The sequence below is a fragment of the Saimiri boliviensis genome, chromosome 8 (assembly GCF_048565385.1).
Source record: "Saimiri boliviensis isolate mSaiBol1 chromosome 8, mSaiBol1.pri, whole genome shotgun sequence".
Taxonomy (NCBI): Eukaryota; Metazoa; Chordata; class Mammalia; order Primates; family Cebidae; genus Saimiri; species Saimiri boliviensis.
The window spans coordinates 120,970,486-120,992,978 of record NC_133456.1 but is presented as its reverse complement, the minus strand read 5'-3'; the positions used below and the strand labels follow the sequence as shown (position 1 = coordinate 120,992,978).

At 37.7% G+C, this 22,493-nt stretch overlaps 1 protein-coding gene across 6 annotated transcripts in view; it reads left to right on the top strand.

Annotated features, from left to right (window-relative positions):
* Positions 1–22,493, top strand: part of MPP7 (MAGUK p55 scaffold protein 7) — a 232,469-nt gene that overhangs the window by 80,844 nt on the left and 129,132 nt on the right. For 5 of the 6 annotated variants that reach the window (XM_074405158.1, XM_074405161.1, XM_074405160.1 and 2 more), the window contains one exon: positions 10,332–10,450. In XM_074405158.1, coding sequence (XP_074261259.1) covers positions 10,332–10,450 — 119 coding nt within the window. The other variant, XM_074405162.1, reaches the window with a different exon arrangement.

Below are 22,493 nucleotides of genomic sequence, written 5' to 3'. Positions count from 1 at the left end.
GCCACCTACACCTTCTGCCTGGTTTGCTGCGTTTGATCTTCTAATATAGTTCTCTGCCTCAGCCCTTGGCTTCTGCAGTCTTCTCAATTCAACTGCCAGAGTGTGATTGATTGATTGATTCATTCATTCATTCATTTATTATTTTTTTTATGAGACAGGGTCTCATTCTGTTGCCCAGGCCAGAGAGCAGTGGTACAGTCACGGCTCACTGCAGCCTGGACCTCCTAGGCTCAGATGATCCTCCTGCCTCAGCTTCCCTAAGTGCTGGGATTACAGGTGAGCCATTGTACCAGGCTGAGTGATGCTTTTATAATGTAAGTCAGATTTGATCACTCCTTTACACAAAACTCTGCAATGTCTCTTTTACTCTAAAATAAAAGTGAAGCTCCTTCCAGTGTTTGCCCTCCCAGGCCCTGGGTGATCTGGGCTCCCCTTTCCTCCCTTATATCCCCTTCTTTAATCCTCCTCTTGCTCCTTCTGCCCCTGTCATGTGGGATTCCTTGACCATCATCTTCCTCAGTTAAAAGTGTTCTGATGTATTCTGTGGTTTGTGTACTCATAAAAGTTAATGTAATCTTATTAATTCAAGATGATGACAGCTTGTAATTATCTTCTGATTAACGAATTATAAGTTGGAGTGAATTGTTTACTCAACATGATTACATTCCCTTATGGATTAGGTCAGGTTGTCTACCTTCCCCAATCTTTGATCAACTCACCTGCCTGTTACTTATATATATCTTACATAAAGGTAATATGATTCTAATAGAAAACATGACTTTAGTTTTATAGTAATGCTCTTATATATATGGCAAAAAATATACTACAAGACAACTTGAAGTTGCTCGAAGTATTTCAAACTGTATGTAAAATACATACCATCTCAGTGTGTTGCCCAGGGCTACCAAAGCCTCAAGAATATACTCTGATTGTAAGTTGTTAGAGGGGAAAAACACCTAGTTCTTTATCGGTAGGGACAATGATACTAGGTGCAGTGGTGTACTCCTGTAGTCCCAGCTACTAAGAAGGCTGAGGTGAGACTGTCCCTTGAGCCCAGGGGTTCGAGGTTGTAGTAAGCTGTGTCTGTGCCACTGTACTCTAGCCTGAATGACAGAGTGAGACCTCATCTCAAAAAAAAAAAAAAAGAAAAAGAAAAAGAAAAAAACAGTGAGACAGTGACATGTTTCTCCTGCAGTGTAGTATGGGTTCAGGTAGATGACCACAGCATATTATTTAAGTCCAATTAAATAACTCAGTGATCTCAAAGCATATAGTTTTTATCTTTAAGGAAATGTAAGTGACACATGTATTTATCCTTTATTATAGTATGAGTAGAGGGAAGCCAGCTACAGCACATTTAAATCCCATCAAATAAATATGTCAGTGTAGTTAAATTAAGATTATGGTCTTACATATGTGATGGCTTAATGAACTGGCTCACAGAGTGAGCTATTTATATTGTACTGAAAGCATTCTCATTAGTATATTACTTTTTATGATTTCATACAGCCAAAATTTGCCATATAAAATTCCTCTGGAAAGAGAGAATAGGTTACAACATTTAGTTTCCACACAGCAGGCTTTGGTAACCTATTTAAAAATCTCAAAACATCTTTGTGTGCCTTTGCAATTAGTTCTTTTAGTTTTAAGCACCTTTCTTAGCCCCGAAAGTTTTTGTCCACTTTGTACTTTGTATGTTTTTCCACGTTTAGGGGTTTTATGTTTTTTTAATGTTGGAGAACCACAGTCTATCTTGATCTTCTAAGTTTCATATATTTTTGAGAGTTGAAATTAAAAGAGTGCTCTTTTGATAGAAAAGAGCTGTGTTTGGATTCTCCAAATAAATAGAACCAATAGGAGATAACATAATATGCACACACATATACACATATACACACAGACACACAAACACAGACATGTATATATTAGATTGGTGCAAAAGTAATTACAGTTTTTGACAATAGTAAAAACCACAATTACTTTTGTACCAACTGAATAAGTGTGTGTGTTTTTATAAGAGATTTATTATGGGACTTCACTCACATGATTATGGAGGCCAAGAAGTTCCATGATCTTCCATCTGCAATCTGGAGAACCAGGAAAGCCAGTGGCATAATTCAGTCTGTCTGAATGGCTGAGAACCAAGATTGTGGGGTGGAGGAGAAAAGGCTGCAGTGTAAGTAGGTATCAAAACACAAAGGATCGAGAACCAGGAAGTCTGATGTCTGAGGGCAGGTGCAGGTGAGTGTCCCAGCTCAACAAGAGAGAGAGAGAATTTGCCCTTCATCTGCCTTTTGGATCTGTTTGTACCCTCAGCAGATCAGCTGATGCTGCCCATGTTGGTGAGAGCAGATCTTCTTTCTTGAGCCTACCAATTCAAAGGATCTCCTCTTTCAGAAACATCCTCACAGACACACCCAGAAATAATGTCTTACCAACTATCTGATCATCTCTTGGCACAGTCAAGTTAACACATAAAATTAACCATCTCAAAACTTCATTTGTTACTTGTTGAACTTAGAACTTTGGCTCCGTGCTCCAACTGAGCTGTTGGGTCCAGGCTTAGTTTATTGTTAAGACAGACAAATGTTGTCAGTACAAGCCTCTGATGTAATAGTATTTCCCTTTCAAATCCATATTAGGAAAACCTTTCTTTCACTAATCTCTAGTTAAATATTTTTTATTGTCTCCCCATTGCCAAACAACAGAACCAAAAACAAAGCAGAAAGACAACATTCCTCTCCCCCAGGAAGAGGCACACACACACACCCTTTTTTTTTTTGAGATAAGATTTCACTCTGTCACTCAGGCTGGAGTGCAGTGATGCGATCATAGCTCACTGCAGCCTTGAACTCCTGGGCTCAAAGGATCCCCCTTCCTCAATCTCCCAAGTAGCTTGTACTATAGATGCACACACCACCATGCCCAGCTAACTTAAAAAGTTTTTTGGTAGTGATGGTTCTTGCTAAGTTACCTAGGCTTGTAACTCCTGGCCTCAAGTGATCTTCCTGCTTTGGCCTCTGTGTTAGGTCATTCTTTGCATTGCTCTAGAGGAATACTTGTGACTGGGCAATTTATAAAGAAAAGAGGTATAATTGGCTCACAGTTCTGCAGGCTGTACAAAAAACATGGAGCTGGCATCTGCTGCTGGGGAGGGCTCAAGAAGCTTACAATAATGGTGGAAGGCAAATGGGGAGCAGATATATCACATGGCAAAAATAGGGGCAAAGGAAATGGGTAGGGGGACATGCCATACACTTTTAAACAAATCTCACTGCAACTCACTGTCTTGAGGACAGCCCCAAGCCATGAGGGATCCACCCACATGATCCAGTTGCTTTTCAGCAGGTCCCAATTGGGGATTACAATTCAACATGAGATTTAGAGGGGACATATCAGCCTCATATGTACACATGTAAACCTCTATATAGAAGATTGAGCCAGTTATTGTTTTATTGCCACTTAACTCCAAATTCGTACTTCATTGCCTGCTCTATGAAGATAGAGCTAGGCCCTTCAAGTGTTTCTCCTTAGCTGCTGGCCTGATGTGAAGCTTTGTTAGAAGAGGGCACTGGAGGGGACAATGCAAGAGGAGGAGGAGGCATTTCTTCCCTACTCTTGTGTTTTCTTGTTTGCCTTTTATTCCTCCTTTCATAGGATTTCTCATAGCACATGTGGGAATATCCAATGGTACTTACCCTCTTTGAGTTTTAGTGACATGCCCGTGGACAGACTCCCAGTGAGTATCGTGGGCATCCCAGAGTTCAACTTCCTAGCCTCACCCTGCCTATTTACTAGAGGGGGTGTTTTCTTGACAGTTCCTGTCACTGTTTTATACACCCCTAGGGTATTTCTGACTTTTTTGTCCTGCTATGCCAGGACTAAAAGTGGTTTCCTGCCTGCCAGCCTCAAACCATCTGTACACTGGAGAAATTTTTCTTGCTTGCTAGTCCCAGGCCTAGTTTCTTGGCCACTTGCATCCTAGAAATGGGTGTTTTCTGCCTGCCCCGTGATAATGGAGAAGTTTTAGCCCAAGGAACCCAACTATCTTATGAGCTGCAAACACATGTTCTCCTGTGAGCTCTGAGTTTTTGCTTTGGGGAAGGAGTTTTCTTCCAAGGTTGTTTTCTCCTTGGAAAACAGGAAAAAATCTCCTTCAGTCCTAGGTATTCTTTAGAGTTCTCTGTGACTTTACAGATAAGCCCCTTTTATAGGTGATAATTATTTATATTAAGCTTCTCTGTTCAAATTACTGAAGAGCTCCTGTCTCTAGGTTGGACCATGACTGATGCAAACATAGTCATTCTGCCTAATTTCTGAGGCAGAAATTAGGGTTTGATTAATCACTAGTGTTTTCTTTGGTTTTATGGACATTTAGTGTACTTAAAAATCTATAGATTTATGTGATTATAACTGCCTTTCCACCTTGGGTGTTTTCTAACCTAGAATATACCCTTCCAGGTTCTGTTGTCCTTTTTCAGATCCTAGCTCAAATTTTGCAAGTTTCAGTATAGCATTTTCTTTTTCTTTCTTTTCTTTTGTGTGTGTGTGTGTGTATTTTTTTTTTTTTTTTTTTTTTGAAATGGGGGTCTCACTCTGATGCCCAGGCTGGAGTAAAGTGGTGTGATCATAGTTCACTGAAACCATTACCTTCTGGGCTCAAGTGATTCTCCTGCCTCAGCCTCCTGAGTATCTGGAACTCAGGAGGCTGTGTACCACTATGCCCAGCTAATTTAAATTTTTTTTTGCATACACAGGGTCTCACTATGTTGCCCAGGTTGGTCTCTAACCTAAGCGATCCTTCTGTCTTGGCCTCCCAAAGTGCTGAGATTACAGGAGTGAGCCACCATGCCCAGACCCCAATATAGCCTTTTCCAACTTTCATTGATTGCTGTCATCTTTTAATTATTATAGTTTTTGTACATATCAATCAACTGACCCTGGACATATTTTAGTTTTGCTGTGGTGCTTTCTTTTTTTCAGTTATAAAATACGTGCATTAAAAATTACTGCTTTTTATCTACCGAAAAATTTTATGAAATAATTTTATTGAAATGCTTCACCTGCATCTTTGACAGTATCTATTGCATGTGCCCAAATATAAGGTGAGATATTTTTCCTCTTTAAAATTCCTTCTCACAAAAGAGAGGGCTGCTTTATATTCAAGTTCTTACAAACTTCCCCCCCCCCCTTTTTTTTTTTAAATCTCTTACAGGTAACTTTCTCAGTTATTTCACTTACACCAAAATATGTTGAATGGAGAAGGCACATCGTTCTTGTATAACCTAAATTCAAAATTTTGGGGCATGGTTTTAGAGGCCACCTGACAGAATTGTTTTTTTTTTTTTAAAAGGACACTATTCAAGATGATGGGAGAAAAAGAAGGTTGCAAAGAAGTTTACATCAGATTTAATTATTATTCCTTAGGAAAAGGTTGTGACCTCATATTTGCAAATGTTAAAGGTACTTAAAGAGTAGCTTAGTGGTTCTGTTGTAGAGATAAAAACTATGCAGTTACAGAGCAAATGAAAAACCAATCAACTTCATGCAGACTTCCCATGACAGCATCTCACAAATAATCAAAAATATGCTGCATCTCAAACAGCTTATTTAGAAATGAAAGTAATGTATTTTAACTCTGAAATCTGAATTATTTAAAAAATCATTATAAATAATTTAAACAGTTTCATATTAATATGAAACTTTCATATTATGAAACTCCATAATATGCAGGTGGGGCTTAACATATATTATTTTGCCTCATAGGTAATGTGTTCCTAACTAAACTGCAATTTACATTTTAGAAGCAGGGGTGAGCATTTTATCAACATCTGTAAAAATTAATTAGATGTTTGAATTATTAATTAGACAAAAACAGATGTTAATAATTAGATATGTGTTTCATTGTCACACTAAATGTTTATGTATTTATTGGGAAGAAAATGTATTTTGGATCTTAGGCAAATAAGAGAGCCTTTTATTTAGGATTGCTTTATGTTGGCGCATATTCTGTGTCATCTAAGATTATGAGGTCTCTGGGGGCAGAGATAGTCGTATATTCTATAAGTTGTATATCCAATGACAAGCATAGTACTCTGAATATAAGAAGTCAGTAAATGTTGATTCTTAGGAACTTTGCCTTTAAACAGGGTCTTAGTCAGTTTTGTACTGCTATAACAGAATACCACAGACTAGGCAATTCGTAATGTACAGAACTTTATTGGCTCACAGTTCTGGAGGCTGGGAAGTCCAAAATCGAGGAATCAGCATCTGGTGAGGGCCTTCTTGCTGTGTCATCCATGGCAAAAGGGCAAAGAGAGGGAGTAGAAGACTGACTCACTTTCATATAACAAACTCATTCTCAAGATAATGAACCCACTTCTACAATAATGGTATTAATATATCCATGAGGGATATATTAGCTCATAGCTTAATCACTTTTCATTGGCCTTCACTACCCAACACTCTTGCATTGGGGTTTAAGTTTCTGATACATGCTTTTTAGGGGATACATTCAGGTTTGAATGTAACCATAGCAAGGACCTAACTCAAGTGTTACCTCTTTTCTGAAGACTTTCCTGATGTCTTCTTCCTCTTTTGCAGGAATTGACCACTTCCCTTGCTATTGCCACAACACTCTAACCCTGTCCTGGACTTACTAATAGACCTGCCTGTGCTTGTCTACTGCACTGCAAAATCTGAGGACAGGATCTGCAATTGATTTGTCTTAGATATTTAGAGCCTTGAGGAGCGCTTGATTCATAGCTACCATAAATGTTTATTGGAATCAATGAGTTTGAATCACTACAGAGTATAGAGTATCTCATTGTCTTAGTTCTTGCTCAAAGACTAAGTAGATTTAGGTAAATTCTTTAAAAATATCTTTGCTATCTAAACTCTCATCATTTGCCCTTTGACTCTCCAGGAGCCAAGCCATTTGGATTTCACAAAATTCTTCACCATTAGAACTTTAGGAACTGAATATAGGAGTATTTTAAAAAACATGTTAAAACACAGGCCCCATTTTGTGCATGGCCAAGATGGTTTTTGGAGCCTTTATAATTCATTTGAGTGGAAGTAGTTGTCTGTATTACTTACCTTCATGGAGACTGCACACAGCTCTGGCCTGGTAACTCCTTTAATCGTCTTTAATTTCTGGTTGGCACTGTCCTGTCTTTTCTGCCTTTGGTCATGGTTACAAGATGTGGTAGTTGAAGGGAGGGGACTGCTGTTGTCACTAGAGTGCCAAACTGTGGTGGGATATTAGTTAGGATTGCATAAAACTAGTGAAAACCAGAAAACTCTGGTTTATGAGCTTCTGCTAACAGGATTTTTTTTTTATAAAAACTTAAATATAATATGGCTTATTCCTACAAAATGTTAGCAGTACTTGGGTAAAGTTAACACTTTCCATATGTAAAAGACTGGGGTGGTTTTATTTCTGAGTATGATATTGTATCCAGTTGCAATATACAGCTAAGCTATTGTTTTGACTTTGAACCATTGAATTGAAATGACATTTTCATTCTAGAAGAAGACATGTTAAGCAACGGAGTGCCTACTGTGTGCCATCCACAGGGCTAAATGCTGCCATATGCATTGCTTCATCAAATTCTTACAACAACTATATTTGCCATAGTTTCTTTTTTCGTATTAGCATTTTATTTTGAGATAATTGTAGATTCATGTTGTGATCTCATGCACCCCTCACCCACTTTCTTCCGATGGTAGCATCTTGCATAATTATAATAGAGTATTGCAACTAGGAAATTGTCATTGGTACAGTCCTTTGATCTGATTCAGTTTTCACATTTTATCTGCACTCTTTTGTGTGTTTCTCCATGTGTTTGTGTATTTAGTGCTATGCAATTTGTTTTGTTTTGAGATGAAGTTTTGCTGTCATCCAGGCTGGACTGCAATGGTGCAACCTCCGCCTCCTGGGTTCAAGCGATTCTCCTGTCTCAGCCTCCCCCGCAGCTGGGATTATAGACGCTTGCCACCACACTGGGCTGATTTTTGTATTTTTAGTAGTGACAGGGTTTCACCATGTTAGACAGGATGGTCTTGATCTCCTGACCTTATGATCTGCCTGCTTTCACCTTCCAAAGTGCTGGGATTATAGGTGTGAGCCACTGTGCCCAACCTTTTTATTTTGAGATGGAGTTTTGCTCTGTTGCCCAGGTTGGAGTGCAATGGCACTATCTTGGCTCACTCCAACCTCTGCCTCCCGGGTTCAAGCGATTCTCCTGCCTCAGCCTCCTGAGTAGCTAGGATTACAGGCTCCCACCACTGCACTAGGCTCATTTTTGTATTTTTAGTAGAGACGGGGTTTCACTATGTTGGCCAGGCTGGTCTCGAACTCCTGACCTCAAGTGATCCGGCCACCTCAGTCTCCCAAAGTGTTGGAATTACAGGCGTGAGCCACTACACCTGGCCATGCTATGTAACCACACTTGTAGGTTACCATTTCTTTTTAAACACATGAGGGAACAGGCTCAGATAAGTTATGTGAAATGCTCTAAGTGTAAACTTTGGGTTTGAATCTAGTTCTGTTTGATCTATACTTTTGCCTTTTCAGTAAGGATATGATTAATAACAGTAATAATAATGAGAATGGCTGACCCTTACCGAGTTTCATATGAAACATATTGAGTACTTTTCATGTGACAGGGACTATTCTAAGATATTGAGTAATTTAATCCTCCTGACAACTTTTAGCATGTAAATTGTATCACAGTTGAATTAGTTTCCTTAATTAAACTGTAAGTCACATTACCAAGGAACGGGTAACTATTTTAACACCTCCCCAGATCAATAATAAAATAATGAAATTCCACCCTCTTTTTACATAATTTCACATTTTGACTTTCAACTTTAACCACTGATCATGACCATTGTTGATTAATTTCATATATATATAATGAGACCTATATTATTATAGATTTAGTTAGGTTCAGATACCTTACATAATTTTACTAAATTGTAAATAAGAGCTGGTGTAGGCAGAATGCCAGATTTTTAAGGGAATAGATGTAAAACATCAAGAATACTTCAGAATGTAATTGAGAGAAGTTTTTTTTTTTTTTTTTTTTTTTGTAGAGTGTTTTAGCTTTTTTTTTTTTTTTTTGGCCAAATAAGGCCCCAGAAATGTTTGAATTTAATGAGATCTCCCAAGTTACATCTCTTAACTTTCAATGTGATACCTAATGTCTTTGGTTATGAGTTATCACTGATTAGCAGAATATTAACATGGTTCAAGAAGATAACATATATACTAATCACCAGCTCATAATTTACTATTCTTTGCTAGTTAAATCTCTTGTAAAGCTGTCCCTGTGATGAACAGCAGCACTTATTCAGACCAAAAATAACAACAGTCCCATGTGTTGTAGGTCCCAGGAGGTCTTGGTGTTTTTGTAGACAGCAGACAAGAAATAAAAGGAATTTTGTCCTTTTTACCTCATGTAATCCCACTGGAAAATGAAACATGTGCTATGAGTTGATACTGACTCCTGCCAGGTCACCTCCCTAAAGAGTCTTGGGCAAGCACTGTTGCAACATTTCTTGGACAGGAGTGTGACGGGCTGTGATGGAGATGGATGGTTTATGTATCATGCTACCGTGGAACACTGAACTACTGTCTGTCCCTAGGAAGTGTCTAGTGAGGACGCCACAAGTAACCCGCATCTGTTACTTTAAAGCTTTCAGAGGGTATTACATAAACTTTACATCCCCCAATTTTAAACTAAGTTCTATGTAGCATTTTTAAAAAAATAGCTGACTATAGTAATGCAGAACCATGTATGATTTCTTTTCCCATACTTTGTAGAACTTTCTTTTGGATGTTAGATAATGCAAGTATTTTTGAAACTATATGTTATTAGGAACTATTTGGACACTACAAAACCCTTTTAATGGGTTACCCTATCAATTTTCTGCTCTTCTAAGGAAGTTTTTCCTATTCATGACTCATTTCACTCTTTGGCTCATACTGAGGGAAATGTAATAATGATTAAGGAAAGGAATGTATGCGTTTTGTTCTTTTTTCTGAAAACCTGTACACATTTCTGTCTCAGGTTATGTAAACTTGGATGGCTGTAGAATGTTGACAAGTGTGAGAGGTAAAAATGAGTCTGTTAATACATACCACTGTGTTGGAATTTAAAAGCCAGAAAATTTCCCTTTGGTTCTTTACCGAAGTGTTTAGCTTGATGGCCCAGAATACAAATCCAGTAAAATCGGCATGTTCCAGCTGTCATTTACACACACCTTAGGCGAACTTAATGAGATCACTCTAAGATTACGCTTTGTGTTTTATTTTCATTTTATAGGTCTGTATGAGCTGTTGGCTGCTCTGCCAGCCCAGCTGCAGCCACATGTGGATAGCCAGGAAGACCTGACCTTCCTCTGGGATATGTTTGGTGAAAAAAGCCTGCATTCATTGGTAAAGGTAAACCATGCTGATGTCAGATTCTCTTTGCAAAAAGCATATGGAAAAATATTTGGGGCACCATCAAGTAAACCAGAGATCAAATTGTTGCTCTCTGAAAACAAAACAGCCTTGTTCCATTCACTGACGGGCGTGGAAGTTGTTAAAGATTCTACCAAAAATACATAGATGATTTCACTTAATGGTGGTGAGCTGGCTCTGTATACTAATGTAGCAACCATGTGGTCACCCCCTTGTTTAGAAAAAGAATATGAAATAGTAGCAGGAAGGTTTAGACTCTTTTACGGTGAACATTCATGAGCTGGAATTTAACTTAAATAAATGTTCACAGCAAAAATTAGAAGGAATCTATTTTCTGAGGTCAAGGATGGCAGCAGTTCAGTAGCCACATTAATTTAAAATAATTTCCTTTAACAAAGTCAACTGAAATTCTAGTAAGCTGTTTCTTTTATTGGCAGAACTCCATTGAAGTGGTATTTTGTATATAAATACACTGAAGCTGAATGCGAATAAAAACAGTTTTTGGAGACAGTTTTAGTAAAGCATCACGCCATGAAAATGATCAGCCAGCAGAAATTGGGTCTGGCCATACAGCAACATTGGGAGTGATCAGAACTCTTAAAATAGTAAAATGAGAACAAGAAGCTTACTGGAAAATATGCCACTTGTGCTTCTGGAAATATGAATTGCATTTTCTCTCATCTAACTCAAGCTAAAAGAAATTTAGAGTCTTTCTGGAGTTTGTAAGGAGGTAGAAACCTCCTTACAATGATAACTGGACCTGTATTTAATTCAGCTAAATTTGTTATGGTTGCATGTCATGATAAGAGTTTTAAAATTAATATAGAGTATTTGAAAATGAGCAACTTCTGAGTTGCAATTGCTTTACAGAACAGAATTCCTATATATTTTTTTCTTGTCAAATTTGCTGAAATTTGTGTACTTCCAGGAGTAACAATTCTTACGAAGTAGAAGTGTGATAATGTGGCATTTCCCTAGCAATACCCTTAAATATTACATTTATTAGTTAATTTCTTTCTTTTTCATAACAATGTAATTTCCAAGGCATCCTTATGCTCTAAATAATAGTTGCTCTCTGGGAGTTTATTAGGCATGGTCTTGGGATTATAACTGATGAAGTTTATGACTTGGTAATACAATCATAAAAATATTTTTATGCTGAATGTATACAAGTTGGATAGCTATGGGTTTGTTTAGATTGAGTTGACCTCTTGATAGAAGAAAATATATTTGCGGTGGCATCATTAAATCAGCAAGCCTCCAAACAATGGATGTGTATTTGTTTGTGTGTATTTACAACATAGCTACTATCTTAGTTTCCTTACCTATAAATAAAAGTTATAACCTCCGTTTACGGGTTGTTTGTGAGTTTCAAATAGCAAAGATCTAAGTTTTTTGATACTTATATAATGTTGTTAGGCAAATTTAAGTAGACATTATTAAGTATTAAGGAAAAAGATAATTATTGTAGCATGCTAAGGACCAAAAAAGAACTGCAGAGATGGTTGTTAGTTCTATTAAAAGAATGAAACTAATGTATAAAACAAATTCTTAGTTACACTGGCTTGAGTTTAAGCTGAGGCTGTTTTTCAAAGACTGTGTCAATACTAAGTAGTTAGAAAGCATACCGGAGGGTCCTGATATCTGATTTCTTAAAAACAGTGGAGCAAATAAACTCATGTTGCTAGTATTTAGATAGCACGATAACACATACACTATTCCAAATGTTTTCCAGTAGTTGCTATAAAATGTATTTTCAAAATTAGTTTTATTACATATCTCTAGTTTATTCTCAATATCTTAGTAGTTCCTTTCACCCCCTAGTTTTATCAGACACAGACCTCAAGTGTGTCCTTTGACCCGTTCTATTAGTTTTCAAGTATGCAAAGTCTACAACACCTTTAGGAGGCAGGCTTCTGGGACTGCTGGAACAGCTTGTTCCTGCTTAAACAGCTGGAGCAAACCACTTAGCTGTATTTCAAGCACGTCTATTTAATCTTGAAGGATAGGAGCCTTCAGCCTTTGTACATAAATCTTGGTAGAACTGAAAGAATTTGTTTGAAAAGATTTGTGGTAGAGTGAATCAAAATTGCTTTGGTATTATGCTCTTCTGCCTGCCGTTGAAGCTGTTAGGATGTGATTTAGAATGGGGTGAACACAAAACTTGATTTTATTCTAGCACAGAATTTTCATAGTTGTTATCTTTTGTTTGTGTATATGTGTGTGTTTTAAATTGGCTGAGTGCAATGTTTCACACCTGTAATCCCAGGCCAGGAGTTCAAGAACAGCCTGGGCAGCATGGCAAGACTCTCTCTCTACAAAAAAAAAAAAAAAAAAAAAAAAAAAAAAAAAAAAAAAATTAAAAATTAGCCACACATGGTGGTGCATGCCTGTAGTCCTAGCTACCCAAGAGGCTGATGTGGGAGGATCGCATGAGCCTGGGAGGTGAAGGCTGCAGTGAGCTGTGATCACACTACTGTGCTCCAGTCTAGATGACAGAGACCCCGTCTCTTAAAAAAAAAGGTTGGGGGTGGGTTGTAAATCACAACACAATTTTAAATATATAGACCTCTTTGGACTAGGGAAAATATACTTATAAAGAGGATGTTTGGGTAATACAGTCTCTGTGACAGGTTCAGCCACCTTGGGGTATTGGGCTACACTGTAGGTATACGTAGGCTATGAGCTTGTCACTAAAAAGGAAATATGGTGATCCTATAGGGCAGGCGTCTCCAAACTACGGCCCGTGGGCCACATGCAGCCCCCTGAGGCCATTTATCTGGCCCCCCACCACACTTCAGGAAGGAGCACCTCTTTCATTGGTGGTCAGTGAGAGGAGCGCAGTATGTGGCGGCCCTCCAACGGTCTGAGGGACAGTGAACTGGCCCCCTGTGTAAAAAGTTTGGGGACGCCTGCTATAGGGTGTTAGCTGAGGATACTTATTAAAAGAAAAAGCCCTAAATAGAAAAGTTGAAAAATCATAAAAACAGTGAGCATGAGACCTTAGAAGTATCAGAGGGAAGATGATACTGAAAGAATACCAGGAAAGTCTCATATTGATATGGTTTGGCTGTGTCCCCACCCAAATCTTGAATTGTAGCTCCCGTAATTCCCACATGTTGTGGGAACGACCCGTGGGAGATAATTAAATCCTGGGAGTGTTCTCATGGTAGTGAATAAGTCTCATGAGATCTGATGGTTTTATAAGGGGAAACTCCTTTTGCTTGGCTCTTATTCTCTCTTGCCTGCCACGATGTAAGATGTGAGGCCTCCCTGGCCATGTGGAACTGTGAGTCCATTAAACCTCTTTTTCTTTATAAATTACCCAGTCCCAGGTATGTCTTTATCAGCAGCATGAAAACTAATACACATATCTATGGGATGGAAATACATTGTTTATGAGGGGTGGTAATACAAGAATATCAGAATTCATATGACCCAGGGAATGAAATAGACCATCAGCAAGGGTAGAGCTGCCTCCTAGACCCATCTCTTGCAAATACACAGGACCATATATTTTGTATCCCAACCTCATGTCTAGATTTAGTTTCTACTCATGTGGGGTTTTTTTTCCCTATTGAGAACTCTTTACTTTACATTTTATTTTTTAAAATTGTTTGTGTGTGCTTTCATGATCTCGTTTAAGTTCATTTTAGAACAAGAGATGGCATAAAAATTTGCTTAACTACTATATATACTTCTTTCCTTTTTCTTTCTTTCTTTTTTAAAAAAATTTTTTGAGGCAGGGTTTTTCTCTATCACCCAGGCTGGAGTGCAATGGTGCAATCTTGGATAACTGCAACCTCTGCCTCCTAGGTTCAAGTGGTTCTCATGCCTCAGTCCCCTGAGTATCTGGGACTACAAACACCTGCCACCAGGCCCAGCTAATTTTTGTATTTTTCATAGAGACAGGGTTTTGCCATGTTGGCCGGGCTGATCTCAAACTCCTGACTGCTTTGACCTCTCAAAATGCTGAGACAACAGATGTGAGCCACTGTGCCCAGCCTCTGTTTCTTTTAAATAAGGCTGTAGTTCTGTTTCCTCCAGATATCTTTGTTTTTAACCCACAACTGTGTTAGATTTCTAGGATAAGAATATGGAATTGTTCGTAACTTTTAAATTGTTGTGTTATGTTCTCCCCTACCCTTTAAAATAATTGTGTGTATATTTGGGAACAGGAGGAAAAAACATCGCCATCTGAATTTTATACTTTTTGGTATTTTGAAGTATTTCAGCAAACCCAAATTGATATTTTCCAGATAATTTTCCTCAAATGATTGAATTATTGTGTGAGTTTCTGTGATTGCAGGCTTATAATGATAAATACTCAGTCTTTATAACATCTGGTGACATTGTTTTAACTTTGCCTATTTTTAAATTTTGAGGTTACATAGTAGGTATATATTTTTATGGAGTATATGTATTTTGATACAAGCATACAATGTATAATAATCACATCAGGGTAAATGGGGCATCCATCACCTCAAGCATCTATTTAACTTTGAGTTTTGATGGACTGACTGATACTATTTGTTGAGTATGTACTCATGCCAGTTACTATATGGACCACTAGGGCTAAGACATCCAACTTGGTGGGCATAATCCCTTGCCTACGGGGCCTCTAGTCTCCCAGAGAGTTTATAAATAAAGGGATGGATGATTACAATATTCTAAGATAGGTCTCATTTGGAAATTTTTAGGAGAGACACGAGGTGCCTCACTCTACACTGGCCTCAGAGGGAGGTTCATGGAGGATTTGGTATCTTGAGGTAGAACCTGCATATGGAATAACAGTTGCTCAGGTTAGGCCAGATGAGGTACCTCATGCTTGTAATCCCAGCACTTTGGGAGGCCTAGACAGGTGGATCACTTGAGGTCAGCAGTTTGAGGCCAGCCTGGTGAACATGGTGAAACCCCATCTCTACTAAAAATACAAAAATTAGCCAGGCATGGTAGCACATGCCTATAATTTCAGCTACTCAGGAGGCTGAGGCATGAGAATTGCTTGAACCCAGGAGACAGAGGTTTTCAGTGAGCCAAGATCATGCCACTGCACTCCAGCCTAGGTGACAGAGACAGATTCTGTCTCAAAAAAAAAAAAAAAAAAAAAAAAAAAAGTTTCTCAGGTTGGAGTTTATGGGATGAATCAGGGCATGGGAGGTCAGGCAGAAGGAATAATAGATTCGAACACCTGGAGGCAAGAGCGAGCGGCTACCTTTAGGATAGAGGTCAATAGATTGTTTTGGCTGATCTGTGACACCAGGAAGGCTGTGGGCAGCAGAGGGTGGCAGGAGAGAGGAACAGCGACCCATTCTTGAATGGCTTTGTAAACCACAGAAGATGAGTGAACTTTCTTCTAAGACAGTGGGAGCCATTGCATGGAAAGGTTTCAAGGAGAGTGAAGATGCTAGGTTTTCCTTTTAGTGGTAAGCTGTTGAAGACTGGATAGACATGAGATTCCCAGCTCAGAGATGATGGTGGCAAAGTGTTGGAAGAGGGACTGATTTTAGTTTGAGAGAGGGAGGCTGATGTTCAGCCTGTTCTCACCTTCCTGTGGGCTGTTCATTAAAATATTAAACTCTCCTGTTGTAAACCACCAGCTATTGTTTATGCCAGGCCATTGGGGGTTGAGAGAGGGCACCAGGAGATCTGTATAAGTCATAAGATAACACCTACCAGTTCTCACATATTTTGACTTTCCTCAGAGTAGATAAGAGGTGATTTTAGTTTTGTGTTTGTTTGATATTTGGGGCATAATCAAATAGAACTACCTATTGGATATGTGAGTCTTTTTTTTTTTTTTTTTTCTTGAGATGGAGTCTCACTCTGTTGCCCAGGCTAGAGTGCAATGGTGCGATCTCAGCTTACTGCAACCTGTGCCTCTTGGGTTCAAGGAATTCTCCTGCCTCAGCCTCCCATGTAGCTGGGATTACAGGCACCTGCCACCACACCTGGGTAATTTTTGCATTTTTAATAGAGGTGGAGTTTCACCAGATTGATCAGGGTGGTCTCAAACTCCTGACCTCAGATGATCCACCTGCCTTGGCCTCCCAAAGTGCTGTAATTACAGGAGTGAGCCATTGTACCTGGCCTTTATAAGTGAATCTTGAACTGAGGATAATTATGTTCTGGGTTGGAGAGAATAGATTTGGGAGTAGGGCTGCCAGATAAAATGTGGGACATCCTGTTACAGTTGAATTTCAGATATGTAATAAATAGTCTTTGTTATAAGTATGAACCATACAATATTTATATTTTTGTTACTGAAATCTGGCAACTATTTGGGAGTCGTCAACATTTAGAAAGTAACATTCTTTTGGGAACAGATTTAGTTGAGATGTGTAATTCACCTACTGTGCAATCATTCACTTAAAGCGTACAAGTCAGTGGCTTTTAGTATATTCACAGGATTGTGCAACTATTGTCAGCATCAATTTTATTTATTTCTTTTTCTATCTCCACAATCAATTTTTAGAACCTTTTTATCACCTGAAAAAGAAATCCTTCACTCTTAGCCATTGCTCTTCAGTCCTTGCATTCTCCCTCCCATCTCATCCCTAAACAACTGCTAATCTACTTTCTGTCTCTGTATGTTTATCTATTCTGGAAATTTCATGTAAATAATATCATATGTGGCTTTTTTTGTAACTGGCTTCTGTCACTTAGCTTAATGTTTTCAAGGCTTACCCAAATTATAGCATGTATCAGTACTTAATTATTTTTTATGACTGAATAACATTATATAGATATACCACACTTGGTTTATCCTTTCATCCATGGATGGACATTTGGGTTTTTTCTACCCATTGACTATTATGGTAATGCTACTGAGAACATTTGTGTATAAGTTATTATATAGCTGTATATTTTTAGTTTTCCTGGGTATGTATGTATCTAGGAGAGGAATTGCTAGGTCAAATAGTAACTCCAAGTTTCTATGAAGACCTGTTAGACTATTTTCCTAAGTGGCTGCACCATTTTATATTCCCACCAGCAGTGTATAAGGGTTCTTCTCTATATCCTCACCAACACTTGTTTTTATCTGACTTTTTGATTCTAACTATCCTGGTGGGTATGAAATGATACCTCAGTATGATTTTGATATGCATTTTCTAGATGTCTAAATGATGTTAATCATCTTTTCATGTACTTATTGGCTATTTGTATATTTTCTTTGGAGAAATGGCCAGTTGGATCCTTTGCCCATTATTTTTCCCATTGGATTCTTTTTAATTAATAGACTTGACTTTGTAGAATTGTTTTAGATTCACAGAAAAATTGAGCAGGTGGCACGGGTAGGTCCCATATCACCCTTCTCCCCTTCCCAGTTTCTCTTACTATTTACCTGTTGTGTTAACATGGTACGTTTGTCAATTAACCACCCAATACTGATATGTTATTATTAACTAAACTCCATAGTGTACATTAAGGTTTATTCTTTGTGTTGTATAGTTGTCTAGGTTTTGACAAATGCATTACGTCTTGTATCTGTTATTACATTGTAATGAAGAATAGTTTCACCTTTCCAAATCTCACATGTTTTACCTGTTCCCCCTCCCCAGCTCAGCAACCACTGAGAGTTTTACTGTCAGTATAGTTTTGCCTTTTGCAGAATGTCATGCAATTGAAATCATACATTATGTAGCCTTTTCAGATGAGCTTCTTTTACTTAGTAATATGCATTTAGGGCACCACCAAGTCTTCTCACGGCATGATAGCTCATTCCTTTGTATTGCTGAATAGGATTCAGTTGTAGATATGCACCATAGTTTATTTCTGCATTCATCTTTTGAAGGGCATGTCTATTGCTTCCAGTTCTGAGCAGTTGCAAGTAAACCTTGTATAAACATTTGTGTGCAGATTTTTGTGTAGATATAAGCTTGCAGCTCATTTGGATGAATATCAAGGAACACAATTGCTGGACCATATAATAAGACTATCTTTAGCTTTTTAAGAAACTGCCATATTGTCTTCTGAAGTGACTGTATCATGTTGCATTCCTACCAGGATATGGTATGGCCATTTTTTTAGCCATTCTAGTTGGTGTATAGTAGTATCTCAGTATTGTGTCAATTTGTACGTGGTGGTTTAAGCATATATTTGCATGTTTATTTGTTATCTATACATCTTTGTAGGGTGTCTATTCAGATTTGCTTATTTTAAATTTTTTTCCTATTGTTGAGCTTTAACAATTCCTTGTATTTTCTAGATGCAAGTTTTTAAAAATCAGATAGGTGTTTGCAAATATTTTCTCTCAGTCTGTGGCTTGTATTTTCATTGTCTTAGTGGTGTCTTTCACAAAGCAGAAGTTCCACATTTTAATAAAGTGTAACTTATAGATTTTTATCTTTCATGAATTGTGCTTTTGGAGTTATATCTAAAAACTCATTGTCAAACCCAAGGTCACCTAGATATTCTTGTGTTATCTCTTAGAAGTTTTGTAGTTTTGTGTTTACATTTAGCTATATTATCCAACTTGAGTTCTGTGTCTATATTAAAATGTCTGCATATAAATATCCAATTGTTTTAGCATGAGTTGTTGAAAAGACCATTCTTTTTCTATTGAATTGCCTTTGCTCCTTTGTCAGAGATTAGCTTTTATTTGGATGGGTCGATTTTTGGGTTCTCGATTACGTTCCATTATCTATTTGTCTATTCTTTCATCAACACATGCTGTCTTGATTACCTTAGCTTTGTATTTAGTCTTGAAGTAGGGTAGTGTCAGTCCTTGGACTTTGTTCTTCTTTAGTATTGTGTTGACTATTCTGAATCTTGCCTTGTCATATAAATTTAATAATCAGTTTGTCGTATCCACAAAATAATCTGCTGGGATTTTGATTGGGACTGTATCAATTTGGAAAGAGATGGCACCTTAGTTATATTGTTTATTCCTGACACTGAACATGGAATATTCCTTAATTTATTGAGATTTTCTTTGATTTTTTTTTATCAGAGTTTTGTGTTTTCTTTATTTAGATTCTGTACACACTGTATTTTCTTAGATTTATACCTAAATGTTTTATTATTTTTGGTGCTATGGCTTTTAAGTGGTATTATATTTTTAATTTCAGATTTCAGCTGTTCAGTGCTGGTATACAGAAAATCAAGTGATTTTTGGATATTAAGCTTCTATTCTGCACACTTGCTCTAATTGCTTACTTATGCCCAAAGGTTTTTTGCTGTTGTTGATTCTTTGGGATTTTCTACATAGATACTCATCTCATCTGTAAACAAAGACAGTTTTATTTCTTTTTTCTAAATCTGTATGTATCTTTTTTTTGTCTTGTCTTATAGGATTAGCTAGGAATTCTCATATAGTATTGAATACCTGTGGTGAAAGGGAACATCTTTCCTTTATACTGACCTTAGGGAAAACAATCTAGTTTCTCATTATTAAGTAAGATGTTAGCTGTAGGTATTTTATACATGTCCTTCATCAAGTTGAGAGTTATTTCTATTTCCAGTTTGCTGAAAGTTTTTAATCATGAATGGGTACTGAGTTTTTTGGATTTTTTTTTTTTAAGACAGACTCTCATTTTGTCCTCCAGGCTGCCTCCTGGGTTCAAGTGATTCTTGTGCCTCAGCCTCTCTCAGGTAGCTGGGGTTACAGGTGTGTACCACCACACCTGGCTAATTTTTTTATTTTTAGGAGAGACGGGGTTTCACCATGTTGGCCAGGCTGGTCTTGAATTCCTGACTTCAAATGATCCACCCGCCTTGGCTTCCCAAAGTGTTGGGATAACAGGTGTAAGCCACTGTGCTCAGCCTTAAAAATATTTTTGCTTCTATTGATATGATCATATGATTTTCTTGTTTAGCATATTGATATAATAGATTACATTAATTTACTTATGAATGTTTAATTAGATTTTGCAGACCTGGAATAAATCTTACTTGGTCATGATATTGGTTGAGGATTTCTTATCCAAAAGGATAAGGAAGGGTCAGAAAGAAGTGTTTTAGATTTTGGATTGTTTTGGATTTTGGAATATTTGCAGATTTTTAACTAGTTAAGCATCCCTAATTGGAAAGTCTAAAATTCTGAAGTGCTCCAGTGAGCCTTTCTTTGAGTATCATGTCCCTGTCAGCACTCAAAAGATTTTTGAGCATTTCAGATTTCAGAGCATTTGGATTTCAGATTTTAGGGATACTCAATCTGTATATAATTAATTTGATCTATTATTGGGTTCAATTTGTTAATATTTTGTGATGATTTTTGCATCTCTGTTTATAAGAAGGGTTAGTCATGCCCGTAATCCCAGCCCTTTGGGAGGCTGAGCTGGGCAGATCACCTGAGGTTGTGAGTTCGAGATCAGCCTGACCAACATGGAGAAACCCCATCTCTACTAAAAATAAAAAATTAGCTGGGTATGGTGGCTCATGCCTGTAATCTCAGCTACTCAGGAGGCTGAGGCAGGAGAATCGCTTGAACTGGGGAGGCAGAGGTTACGGTGAGCCAAGATAACACCACTGCCCTCCAACCTGGGTGACAAGAGTGAAACTCTGCCTTAAAACAAAAAAAGAAGAAGAAGAGTTAGTCTGTAGTTCTCCTTCCTTGTCATGTCTTTATGTGGTTTTGGTAATAACCTAATGCTCGCCTCAGAGAATGAGGAAGGAAGCGTACTCTGCTTGCTGTTTTCCTTTACTTTCTAGAAGAGATTGCAGAGAACTGGTATAATTTCTCCCTTAAGTGTTTTGTAGAATTCACCAGTGAAGCCATTTGGACCTAGTTGTTGCTGTTTTGTAAGTTAACTAGTTATTGATTCAATTTCTTTCATAAATGTAGGCTTATTCATATTTGTGTTTCTCCTTTTGTGAGTTTTTGTCACTATTGTCTTTCAAGAAATTGTGTGTATCATCTAAGTTTTCAAATTCCAGGGCATGGAATTGTTTATCACAATTCTTTATTGTCTTTTTATTGTTCTTGGCATCAGTACTGTTGACTCCTCTTTCATTTCTGATATTTGTAATTTGTATCATCTCTTTTTTTCCTTGGCTGTAGATTTATCATTTTATTAATCATGTAAAGGAACTTGCTTTTGATTTTGTTGATTTTTCTCTGCTGTTTTCCTGTTCCAGTTTCATTTATTTCTGCTCTTATTGTCTGATTTCTTCTACTTGCTCTTCTTTTTCTGGTTTCCAAAGGTTGGAAGGTTAGATTATTAATTTTAGATTTTACTTCTTTTGAATATATTCTTTCAATGCTACAAATTCTAACCACTGCTTTTGCAGCATCTCACAAATTTTGATAAGTTTTATTTTCATTTCCACTTATTTAAAATATCCTTAAGATTTCTTCTTTGACTCACATGTTATTTAAAACATTGTCTTGGCTGGGTATGGTGGCTCATGCCTGTAATTCCATCACTTTGAAAGACTGAGGCGGGAAGATCATGAGGTTAGGAGGAGATTGAGACCATCCTGGCCAACATGGTGAAACCCCATCTCTACTAAAATACAAAAAATTTGCCATGTGTGATGGCGTGTGCCTGTAGTCCTGGCTACTTGGGAGGCTGCGGCAGGGGAATTGCTTGAACCCAGGAGGTGAAGATTGCAGTGAGCCAAGATCATGCCACTGCACTCCAGCCTGGCGACAGAGCAAGACTCCGCTTCAAAAAAAAAAAAAAAAATTTGTCTAATTTCCAAATATGTGGAGATTTTCCTGCTGTCTTTCTCTTATTGATTTCTCGTTTAACTCCATGTGGTCTGAAAGCACATGCTGTATGGTTTTTGTTCGTTAGATTTAAGTTGTGTTTAATGGCCTGGGATGTGGTTTATCTTGCTGAATGTTCTATATGAGCTTGAGAAGAATGTGTATACTGCCATAATTGGATAAAGTATTCCATAAATGTCAGTTAGATTCAGTTGGTACATGATGCTGCTCAGTTCAACTATATCCTTACTGATGATGATGATGATGATTATTATTATTTTTTCATCTGCCGGATCTGTCAATTACTGACTGATAGCGGGTATTGAAGTTCCAAGTATAAAAGTGGCTTTGTGCATTTCTTTGCAGTTT